Source organism: Nuphar pumila, chromosome 7, assembly GCF_984573655.1.
Source record: "Nuphar pumila chromosome 7, dmNupPumi1.hap1.1, whole genome shotgun sequence".
NCBI lineage: Eukaryota > Viridiplantae > Streptophyta > Magnoliopsida > Nymphaeales > Nymphaeaceae > Nuphar > Nuphar pumila.
Genome location: NC_143255.1, coordinates 100,688,953 through 100,700,734, shown reverse-complemented (window position 1 = coordinate 100,700,734; position 11,782 = coordinate 100,688,953). Strand labels below are relative to the sequence as shown.

At 38.6% G+C, this 11,782-nt stretch overlaps 2 protein-coding genes across 2 annotated transcripts; one reads left to right on the top strand and one right to left on the bottom strand.

The window, feature by feature from the left end:
* Positions 1-497: 497 nt before the first annotated feature.
* On the top strand, positions 498-5,643 carry LOC149832645 (putative beta-1,3-galactosyltransferase 2). The gene is made up of 11 exons (XM_090014628.1): positions 498-1,259; positions 2,949-3,042; positions 3,231-3,295; positions 3,449-3,660; positions 3,765-3,828; positions 4,025-4,097; positions 4,185-4,305; positions 4,380-4,467; positions 4,562-4,687; positions 4,768-4,877; positions 4,976-5,643. The coding sequence occupies exons 1-11, from the start codon at positions 1,150-1,152 to the stop codon at positions 5,128-5,130; spliced, it is 1,218 nt and encodes a 405-aa protein (XP_089870754.1). The 5' UTR covers positions 498-1,149; the 3' UTR covers positions 5,131-5,643.
* On the bottom strand, positions 5,629-11,313 carry LOC149832644 (uncharacterized). The gene is made up of 2 exons (XM_090014629.1): positions 11,022-11,313; positions 5,629-5,955 (listed from the first exon to the last, which is right to left on the bottom strand). The coding sequence occupies exons 1-2, from the start codon at positions 11,239-11,241 to the stop codon at positions 5,804-5,806; spliced, it is 372 nt and encodes a 123-aa protein (XP_089870755.1). The 5' UTR covers positions 11,242-11,313; the 3' UTR covers positions 5,629-5,803.
* Between the last annotated feature and the right edge of the window lie 469 nt (positions 11,314-11,782).

The following is an 11,782-nucleotide window of genomic DNA, read 5'->3' as shown; positions in this document are numbered from 1 at the left end:
TTTATATGGGCTGATCCTTTCCTTAAAAAATGTATATGGTGGTAATTTTTTTCTAGATTATTCTGAAAGAGAAATTCAAAGAATCGCATGATTTTCCCCACAACCAAAGCCGTAGCAGTAATTAGCTCATGCATGGCACGTTATGTGAGCCCCCAGCTCATGTAATCATTGCTGTTTCCTGTCTACACATACTGATGGCTTGGTACTTTCTCACCTCATCAGCAGGACGTCATCTTCTTAAAGAAGAAGGCCTACCCTTTGTACTAACTTCGATACCAAACATCCCATGTGATGAGAGAGAGAGAGAACTACAACTACTGAACCATTTCTTTTTTTAGAGAGAGAGAGAACTACAACTACTAAACCATTTCTTTTTTGGCTTTTTTTTTTTGTTTTTTTTTTACTATCGTCTGTAATTGCAATCTAGTGATTACCACCTTCGGGTTTGCTTCGTACTGACTATTAATATGCATTCCACGTGAAACTCTGCGCTCCCCACTCCATCCCATCCTTTTTCCCTTCTTTAGTTTTTTTTTTTTTTCTCGGTTACCAACATTGTTCACAAGCATCAACTGAGCCTCTTTGATTCTCGGTGGTGTGTGGCGCAATCTCCCTTAGTTGGCCTTTCTCTTTCTCTCATCCGACGGAAGGTGGGGGGGGTCTCGAGGAGGGGGAGGGGAGTAAAGCGAGCCTCTTTCTTTCACCCTCTGCCAACAACCAACGTCCCACATTTTGTCGTATGCTTGAAGAGTTGAAGGGTTGAAGGGTGGGAGGACAGCTTGGAGCTTCTGCCTTCAGCACAGGGCGTTCTGACACATTGGCCTCTCTCTTCTCTCGTGGCCTTTCTGCTTCTCTCTTCTCTTTTTTTTGCTGATTTCGATACATGTAACGAAGTGAGGGAAAAAGAAAATTCTGCTGTCGGTGCCTCAAAGAATGTGCCCTTTAAAGTACCGAATTGCTGGTTTTTCATGAGAGAGAGAGAGAGAGTTCTGGCAAACAGCAGGGTTTTGGTGAGGTTAGGAGGATCAAATTTGCGCTTCTCAGTCCTGTTAGAGTGCCCAATTGGTGATTTTTTATTAGAGAGAGAGAGAGAGATTGCCCATCTGAGTCCTCTTAACAGCACCCAATTGGTGGTCTCTTTAGAGAGAGATGTTAGTGAAGAGCAGAGGTTTGGAGGGGTCTGGAAGGAATGTAGCAAGGAGATTGACTTTCTTTCTCTGTCTTGGGAGCTTCTGTCTTGGACTGCTCTTCACTAACAGGTGTGATCGAATTTCCAGTTGCTTGATCTTTTTCTTTTTTTTTCTTTTTCGTTAATTCGCTGTTGAGTTTTTGTGATCCCCTGGCCTAAAATAAATTAAATCGCAATTGGTAATTGCTGGTTTCTTCTGTGAAGATGAAACTCAAAATCAAAAGTATGGAGGATATGGATCTATGCAAATTTCACACCACAAATAAGTCTAATTGTGGATGGTGAGAGATTCTTCGTCCAATTGGTAGTCTACTTCAATAATTTAGCCATCTGCTGCTCCTCTCCATCACAGTACATGGAGTCCGTCCTGCTTTTTTTAGTAATTCACAACTCTTGAGAAAATTGTTGTGGAAACAACGTCATGGAAGCATATAATTGACTTTATTCCTGTTTATAGATATTTAGCTTATTAAAGTGTTTTTATCCAATACTTGTTTTGTTCCTTAGATTCATAATTGTATTTTGTTGAACTTGGCTTCTTTTTCTTGTGCCTTTATGAAGTAGAGCCATCTAAAGTCTTCAAGATGATAATAGCAGTGTTGTATTTGGAACGCTCTTGAAGAATAGAATTCCTTGCTGTATCTATTAAATCCTCTCTAGGAGGAGAAACGCGAACGATATTCGTCCCTTTTGATAGATCTCACCGATCAAATTTGATTTTAGAGCAGTTATTGCTGATAGCTTTGTCCTGACCTGACCTGACCTTGCACAATCTCCATGAGATTTCACCTGGATTGGGTGTCTCAGTTTGGTTGGGCGAAGTCTTTCTTACTGGACAAGTGAGAATTATTATCCTAAGGTTGAAGTTTTATCCTTGAGGCCTCTTCCTGGACAACCATAAATCTCTTGTCCACACTTTGTGAAGCCACGTTTGACACAGAATCTTGCCTCTATTTTGAGGGTCAATCGCCTTGAAGTCTGGGAAGTATCTTCTCGCAATGGATCCAGAAGGTTCATCACGTGGATTTGCTTTGAGAGGACTAATACCCATAGTGCAACACATCTTCTGGAATCACAGCAGTTAATTATGGCATCTTCAATAGATTGGTTGATTCTTAGATAGTCCAGAGCATTGATTGTGAAGTAGGCTTTGTTAGCCACATATGGAGAAGCCTGTAAATTGCTACAGTATTCATTTATTTCCTGATACACATTTTTTAGTAAAAAAGTTTTGGCGATTCCGCACTTCTCATGTCGCTTTCAGGATCTTGAAGCAATAATGGCAATCTCCTCAATAAACTAAGCCTGGTCTTTGGTGGTTGGAGTACTTCCTCTCATGTAATTGTTTTGTTAAATTTAGTCATCTTGATCCTTTTTTTTTCTTTGATTTGGGGGAGAAACCACCATTTTTTTTTGTCACCAAGAGGTGAAACGTTGACTGCGTCCTGTTTTGATGCTCTCGGTGTAAAAGCACTTCAGCAATACATATGATTTGAAAGAGTGAAACAATTTACATGCATTATTGTGTGCAGTTAGCAATAATTCTTTGAACTTCTTCAAATTAAATCATTTATACATGGTATACAAGTATTTACTGAACACCTACATTGAAGTGAATAACCAAACCCTTCTGAATTGCCTTTGTTGGTGTTTCTTTGATACCATCAAGACAATCATGTTTCTAGCCCACTTTCATGTGGATTATGATTATATTTCAGGAGAATCATTTCTAAAGAACTATGTTTTGGATTCTTTGCAGATTTGGAAATATAACCCATTCTGAAGATGAAGCCGTTGGTGGAGCGATGGACGAAATGCTAAAATTTGTTACCAAAGGATGCGATACAAAATCTGTAAGTTTCTGTTCACTAGTTTATACCTTTTACAGGTATCCGGTTTTGATTACCATACCTTTTTCATATTTGTTACAATATTACCCTGTTTTCGTATATATGCTTCTTTTGTTTGCAACTTTAATGATACATAGAATGATGCACACGCTATCCTGTTCTTTGCATTAACCAAAATGCATGTGATTCAGGATCAAGTGAAGAAAGATAATGTACTTGACATTGGGGAGGTTCCTAGGAATGAATACACAGTGGAGTAAGCTTATCCGACTTCTTTCTCTCAATGATCTTCTATGCTTAGTGGAATTCATTCATTCGTTTATAGAAAGCACCAATCCTAATCTCGTTCATAACATTTCATGCTATTTATAGCTTATTGAATTGTATATGATTTTGATTTATGTCTCAGGTCACTCGATAAAAAAATCTCAGATCTTGAGGTGGAACTTACAGCAGCAAGAGCTGCTCATGAATCGATGCTCAAAGAGTCCCCTGCATCAGAAAATGCTGTTTCTTTAGTTACTACAGTTAAACGTCAAGCATTTGTAGTTATTGGTATCAACACTGCTTTTAGTAGTAGAAAGCGTAGAGATTCTGTTCGTGCAACATGGATTCCACAAGGTCCTTTCTTTTTTCTTTTTATTATTCCAAGTAAAAATTATCACGAAGTTAATATAAACGAAGAAAAGAGGCTGAGTAATTTGTATTTCTAAAACTATGAGCAGGTGAAAAAAGAAAGAGGTTGGAGCAAGAAAAAGGAATTATCATTCGTTTTGTTATTGGACACAGGTGCACACCTACAGCCCATTGCTGTCTTTCTAAATACAACTTTATGAAGAAAGATTCTTTTATTTCTTAAAAGAAAGTTCAATTTTTAATATTTTTGCTTTTCTATATTTTGCATTTGGAAGTGCAACCTTCATTTTTTTTAATTTTGGTTTGCATGAACAACAATTAATTTATAAACTATAATTTTTCAATTCAGTGCTACCCCAGGTGGTATTCTGGATAAAGCAATTGAGGCTGAGAATAGAAAACATGGAGACTTTTTGAGGCTGGTATGGATCCATCATCATTTCAGTTGCAACAATTGAAAATTTTGAAAATCCTCATTTGAATTGATTTCAAGTGTTCATTGCACGTAGGAGCACGTTGAAGGTTATCTTGAATTGTCAGCTAAAACAAAGATATATTTTGCTACTGCTGTTACCATGTGGGATGCAGACTTCTACATCAAAGTGGATGATGATGTGCATGTAAATATAGGTGAGTTAGATAGTACAGATATTTTTCCTTCTTGAAGTAAACCAACAATTGTGACAAAAAATATGGGATTGCAGGAGCCCTTGGAGCAACTCTTGCAAAGCACCAGAAAAAGAAGAGAGTGTATATAGGTTGCATGAAGTCTGGTCCAGTCCTTGCACAAAAGTAGGGAACATAAAACAACATTCCACTCAAAGATGAATTAGTAATTCGTATTTACAGGTTTAGCTTATCTTCAACTTATCTGTCAATTGTATAGGGGAGTGAGGTATCATGAACCAGAATACTGGAAATTTGGTGAGGAGGGAAACCGGTATTTCAGGCATGCCACCGGTCAACTGTATGCCATCTCAAAGGACTTGGCAACATACATTTTACAGAACCAGTAAGCATATCACTTGTTTTTTCTTTCACAAATTGTTTGTGAAATAAATCAGATTTACTATTCATGAACTGCACTATTAGGAATGTGCTGCACAGATATGCAAATGAGGATGTCTCAATTGGAGCTTGGTTCATTGGGCTGGATGTTGAGCATATCGATGATCGAAGTCTCTGTTGTGGTACACTGCCAGGTGCGTGAGACCGTATTATAAGCATCTCAGGATCTCAAACAGTTCTGCGTACTCCATATATTTGGAGAAATAGCTTTATAATGTAACTTCTTTTGCAGATTGTGAATGGAAGGCACGTGCAGGACATGCTTGTGGTGCATCTTTTGACTGGAGTTGCAGTGGCATCTGCAAGTCTGCTGAAAGAATCTTTGAAGTACATCGCCGTTGTAAAGAAGGTGAAAAAGCACTCTGGGGTAGTACCTGGAGCAGCTAGACTGGTATAAGAAATTCATTCAGCGTGGGATATTGCATTTGAGGCCGCCGGTATTTGAACATATTCTGACTGAGCTGAGCCTTGCAAACTATTCAGGAGTCATCAGATTCATTGTCCAGGATACATCACCGATTTGTTTTTCTTTTCTCAGAAGCAAATCCTCTCCAAAACTGTGAGGTTGATTTCTTGCATTCTTTCCAACAACTTGGGTGCCATGCTGATTGTTCTCTTCCTCTCACATGAAGGCTATAAGTCACCAACAATAATGAATGAGAAGCAACGGCATTCCTGCTTCTATGTAACTAATTTCGATTGTTCTCTTCCTTGTAGAGATGCATTGCAAATTACAATATTGATTTCTTGTGTACATTATTAATGTGTAACCAATGTGGGCAGTATGATAAAGTGTAAGAATCTATTCCCACATGGTATTGTCTTATAAAGAGTTTAAGAATCTATTCCCACATGCTATTGTCTTATAAAGAGTTAATAAAATTCTTTTTGGTTTGAAAACAGCAGGCTTCTGAGGTTTTAATAAACTTCCAATAACTATTTCTGATAATGCATATGCAACTTTCCCCTTCAAGCAAGAAGGAAATTTTCTTTATCAAGACAGATAAAAATTCACAGTGATCCAGTCTCCCATTACAGAGAAGCAGATCAGCCAAGACACCTACGCTCGCACCATAAATGCGATTGCCAACATAAGTTTGGTGCTGTGGTTATTAGCTAAAGCCTCTTGCTTAGACCATGGAAGAACCTGTGCTTTTTCCCCTTTGAGTGCTTGTGAGATTCCTTTGATGCAACGTAAGGAACAAAAAGAACCTGAAGTGTATCCAAAGGAAAACTATTAAAACTATTACAACCAACAAAGCGGATAGCATCTTTGATGTAGTTCAGTAATTATGAATCTTCTAAAATGGGTGAGCAAGATTCTAGTAAAGACTTGGTAACTGGCATAAGAGGATCACCCTGTGGATGTGGATGTGAAAGTAATCCACAATCAAAATGGTGATCATGCATCCTTCCTAACCAATTTTTTCTGATAAAATTAGAATATTGGAAGGAGACTATTAATGTGTGTCAATGTAGAAAAATAGTACATGTTAAAGAAAATTTTTAGTTTAAGGGCAATAAAAAATTCTAACGCTTAAAACCAGTGTCAGACAGCAATCGGCACTACATGCAAAAAACTTCGGTATAAGACTTGTAATGGTAAAATAGGGACAAATACCATTTTGTCAAGCATTTCTCCAAACTGTTGACAAGAAAGGACGAAATTAATAACATGAGCTTGGACCGAAACCGAATTGTCACACATAATCAAACTCAACCAGGGGAAGAGTAAGATTTCATTTTCCATGAAGCATGAGAGGTGAAGCGTTAAGAAAAGGATGATAAATTAAATAAAAGAATGAAAAATAATAAACAGTGAACTAATCACATTCAGGAGAGAAAAGAACAAAGAAAAGAAAGTTTGAGGGTCATAACCAAGAAAGCACACCAAACATTACTTATTTACTGCACCTACAAATTTGGGGAAAGGATAAATATATCAGTTATCATATTAGAAATTTCAGTCACATTTCAAAACAAGAACATCCATCAACAATATATTCTATAGTAAGTAGGCAATGAATATATCCATACTCTCAATGTAAAGGCAAAGATGATAAAATTTTCCAGATAGAAGCTGTCTTCACCACCACAACAACAGCAACAACAACAACTACGCCTTCATCCCAAAACAATTGGGGTCAGCGATATGAACCAAAAAAGAAAATCATTCTGGGTCTTCCACATGAATCCTACTCCTCCAATCATTTCTATCCAATGTCATGTCCTCGGTGAGATTCAAAGCATTCATATCCTTTCCTATCATCTTCATCCATGTCTTCCTAGGCCTACCTCGACCTCTTTTAACTAATATATTTTCTCATTTCTCCATCCTTCTAACTGGAGCATCATTAGGCCTTCGCCGAATATGTCCAAACCACCGTAAACAATTCTCTCTCATCTTATTTTCAATGGGTGCAACGCTTACCTTCTTACGTATCTCCTCGTTCCGAAACTTTTATTGTATTTTCACACATCCATCTAAGCATACGCATCTCAGCTACACTTATTTTTTGAATATGATGTCTCTTGGCAGCCCAACATTCCGTACCATATAGTAAAGCGTGCCTAATAGTCGTCCTATAAAACTTTTCCTTCAACCGCAATGACATTCTACGATCGCACAACACTCCAGTTGCACTTTTTCATTTCATCCACCCAACCTTTATTCTATGATTTACATCTTCATCAATTTCTCCATACTTTTGAATGATAGATCCCAAATATTTGAAAGAATCATCCACCGGTATTTCTTGCTCACCAAGCTTCACTATACTCCCATCACTACTTCGTTGCTTACTAAACCGACATTCCATATATTCGGTCTTACTCTTACTCAACTTAAAACCTCTTGCTTCCAATGTCTGTCTCCATAATTTTAACTTAGCATTAACCCCAGCTCTAGACTCATCAATCAAAACAATATCATCAGCAAACAACATACACCACGGCACATTTTCTTGAATTGATCTCGTAAGCTCATCCATCACTGTAGCAAATAGGAAAGGGCTTAAAGCAGATCCCTGATGTAACTCAACCGTTATAGGAAAATTGGTTGTCACCCCTCCGCAAGTGCGGACATTGGTTACTACTCCTCAATACATATCTTTAATTATACTAATGTACTTGAGAGAAACACCTTTCTTCATCATTGTCCACCAGAGAACGTCCCTAGGTACTCTATCCTATGCCTTCTCCAAATCAATAAAAATCATATGTAAATCTTTGTTCCGCTCTCTATTTCTCTCAATAAGTTGTCTAAGAAGATGTATAGCTTTCATAGTTGATCTTTCAGGCATAAAGCCAAATTGATTATCCGATATCATGACAACCTTCCTCAACCTAGACTCAATCACCCTCTCTCAAAGTTTCATAGTATGACTCATGAGTTTTATACCACAATAGTTTGTGCAATCTTGTATATCACCCTTATTCTTATACAGAGAGACCAAAGTACTCTTCCTCCACTCATTAAGCATCTTATTTGTCCGCCAAATCTTGTTAAAAAGATTTGTCAACCATTCTAAATCTTTCTCTCTCAAGCATTTCCAAGCCTCGATAGGTATACCATCTAGGCCAACTGCCCTTCTTGATTTCATTTTCTTCAAAGCCTCTCCAATTTCTTTCTTTTGAATCTTGCGCATGAAGTCACGATTCATCTCATGAAAAGGAATGGAGAAGTCTCCAAGATCCTGAGCATGACTTTCATTAAATAGCTTATCAAAATAATATTTTCATCTCTCCTTAATCTTCTCATCTTTGACTAAAACCCTTTGTGTTTCATCTTTGATACATCTAACCATACCCAGAAGTTGTCTTCACCAAATTTTGAAAATCACATTGATAATTATTGTCTTACTATTACTGAATTTTGAAACAGCTCACACATATAGAAGATATCCAAAAACTATTGCATGAGTTAAAGACAGGGATTCACCTGAGAGCTATGTCACATGGGTGCGGGTGCGGGTGCGGGTGCGGGTGCGGGTGTGGGTGCGGCACTTTCAAAAAAACTGAGTGCGGGGGTGCGGCAAAAGTTGGACATAAATGACCCTGTGTGCGTTGATTGCACCCAAGGTCAAGTTGACCGCATCGGGTGCGGGTGCGACACGGGTGCAACACCTAGTTGGAGAATCCCTGTGACATATAGGGCAAAAAAAATTTCTTGGCAATTTTTTTTAAGCCCGAGAATTGGACCAAAATGACCCTAGGTGCGTTGACCGCACCCGCGTCGAGTCACGTCGACGCGGGTGCAGCACCCTGCTAGCCGAATCCCTGTGACATAGGCTGAGAGTTATTTCGAAAAACAAGATCTTGAAGAAGGCTCTTGTCATTGATAAGCTTTTCATTATGGTAAGAAAGACAAAAGTCTGACCATACATGCCTCCTGCAAGATTTTCAAGGCCACGCATAATAAGATTTTAAAGCGGGGTTTACAGCACATTTCACAAGATGGCTTCAATAAGGACGATAGAACTTCAACTTCAGATTTCAACAGGGAATTTGTAGTAGAAGTTCTAAAATGTACCCTACTACCTTTGACTTTGAGCGATTTTATCTCACTAAAAGACAATGATCGAAGCACCAAAAGTAACTATATAAAAAAATAATTAAAAGATTTTTCACTTGTGCGGCGTCATTGAGAAAACATTCTGAGGAAACATGTAAGAAATATGAAGTTGATGTTAAATATTTAATCATCCAAAAAGTGAAATCCTAAGGTCCTGTTCAAGACTTTAAAGTTCTTTTCTTCTATCATATTCTCCCACTTGAAAACCCAAAAACCAAAAAGGAAGCATAAATTTCTATTTTCCTCTAGGTACTCCTAGGACAGTGCACTTCATATCCATTTTAAATTGCTCCAACTGAAGAAACACAACGGTATACCATTGTCACCAAAGCCCTCTTCACAATAACTCGCAGAAATAGATTCAAGATATATTTTTTTTCCTCTTCTAATATTAAACTAACACGCAGCAGGTCCAATGTAGCCTTACTCATTAAAATCATTTGGAACTTTTGCCATTCAAAAGTTGAAACATAAACCATGATAAGTTGGAGTAAAAGATTACATTAATATGATATCTCATGAAGCACAAGAAATCCACAGAAAAGCCTGGAAGCTTAAGGAAAGATGAAGAAAAACATAATCAAGGAAGATGACAACAGATCCAGGAGACGATGTTAGGCTAAAGAATTTCAACAATCAAGGAGAATTGGGACAGCCAAGGTCTGCAACGAAACAGCAAATCCCTTTAACAGAACATATCCACAATCTTTATTTCTAAACTAGAAACCACAGACCAGACTGCACAATAAACATACAACGATGTAATAATGGAGTGAGCATGTCAGTGGAAACTTAACAATATGATAGAAGCAAAAAAATTGAGGACACTTTACACTAGTTGCAAAGAGGGCATCATTTCTGATACGTTTTAGCAGTGGCGGATCCAGGATTTTGCTTAAAGGGGGGGCAAAAAAATTTTGGTTTCTAATATTTAAAATTTTCAAAACTTTTCAAAGGGGGGCATCACTTACTCGGTTGAAAATTTTCAAAAATTTTTGCTTAAAGGGGGGGCAAACAAATTTTGGTTTCTAATATTTAAAATTTTCAAAACTTTTCAAAGGGGACATCAGTTACTCGGTTGAAAATTTTCAAAAAAAATCTAAATTTTTTGCTTAAAGGGGGGCAACAAATTTTTGGCTTCTAATATTTAAAATTTTCAAAGGGAAGCATCACTTATTTTCAAAACTTTAGGAGGGGCTCGAGCCCCTCCTCGGCCCCCCTGGATCCGCCATTGCGTTTTAGAGAATTCAAGTCAGGATTTCATATAAAATCGCGCACGTTGGCAATGCAAAAAAATCGAACATCTGACAGGAATGGAGTAACCAAAGATGGAAGTACCATGAAATATGGCGATGGCCCATTTGAGCTTGCTCCATCTCATTGGTTTTCTTCGCAATTGCCACCTCTTCAGTCATGATCGCTAGTCAGTTCAAACTCCAAACGCCGAATTGAAAGACTTGATGGCAATTCACACGGTTGTTTAAGAACGAAACAAACCAAACACACACACAAACAAACAAAAAGAACTGCAAATTGTAGAATTCCCTACTGGTTAAACCCCACTTGATTGTTTTCCTGTTTTTTGGGGTCTAAAAGGACCAAGCAAACATAAACCAAAGAACCCACAAAAAAGGGTACGTCTCTCAACCCCTAATCGTAAAAATCGAAGCGTCTACAAGCCATCAATAAGGAGAATGCGTAATACCGAAGGTGGTGCCGTCCATTCTGAGGACAGAGAACTTCATGGCGCTCCCCGTCTCAAGGTTGATGAGGGTGTCGACGTCGGCGAGGGTTGGTTTCTTGGGGACGTCGGAAAGGATGGGATCGTCCAAGAGAGCGGAGAGAATGGACTGCAGCCGCGCCTTCTTGACCGCGCTGCTGTTGTATCCCACCGCATCCTCTGCTCCGCTCGGTTGCTTCGCCATTGTTCGGCACTCACCGCCACTCTCTCGCCCGTTCCCAAACAGTGTTAAGGTATTCAGAAAACCTCAAAATCCGAGTGAAAACCGTAACCGGCTGAGGCTTAGTGGAAGTTTAGGAAATATTTGGGAATTGGAAATTGGGAATTTCCTGAGCTTTGTTTGTTAGGCCTAAAGGGCTCCAGGTGGGTCAGCTTAAGGCGGTCAAGTTGAAGAACGTCGCCAGTTCGATACCTAGATGTGCATCTTTTGCAGGAAGATCGAAGCCAACTTCAAGCTATCCCCGTGGGCAGGAGCAATCGTGACATTTTATACCGTGGAAACAAATACAAGGTCACCATCAACATGCCATCTCTTGACCAAACCATCACAGTAGTAGTAGATGATGTTGGTAGCATGGAATGATAATGAAAACGTCGTTCTAAAAGACCATTAAAAAAAATGACGGAGGCTTTTTATGGATGTCAACTGGTCAAATCCAACATAATCGGAGTTAGGATGAAAAAAGATAAAAGCAAACCCAGATCCAGCTAGCTTAAACCCAATA

What these genes read in the sequence shown, in the direction of transcription:
- LOC149832645 (XM_090014628.1), top strand. Translation starts at nt 1,150, where the DNA reads ATGTTAGTGAAGAGCAGAGGTTTGGAGGGGTCTGGAAGGAATGTAGCA. An exon ending in ATGGAGACTTTTTGAGGCTG is followed by an intron (nt 4,098 to 4,184) that starts GTATGGATCCAT and finishes CATTGCACGTAG; the next exon opens with GAGCACGTTGAAGGTTATCT. An exon ending in CTGTTGTGGTACACTGCCAG is followed by an intron (nt 4,878 to 4,975) that starts GTGCGTGAGACC and finishes CTTCTTTTGCAG; the next exon opens with ATTGTGAATGGAAGGCACGT.
- LOC149832644 (XM_090014629.1), bottom strand. Translation starts at nt 11,241, where the DNA reads ATGGCGAAGCAACCGAGCGGAGCAGAGGATGCGGTGGGATACAACAGC. An exon ending in AATGGACGGCACCACCTTCG is followed by an intron (nt 5,956 to 11,021) that starts GTATTACGCATT and finishes GATACACTTCAG; the next exon opens with GTTCTTTTTGTTCCTTACGT.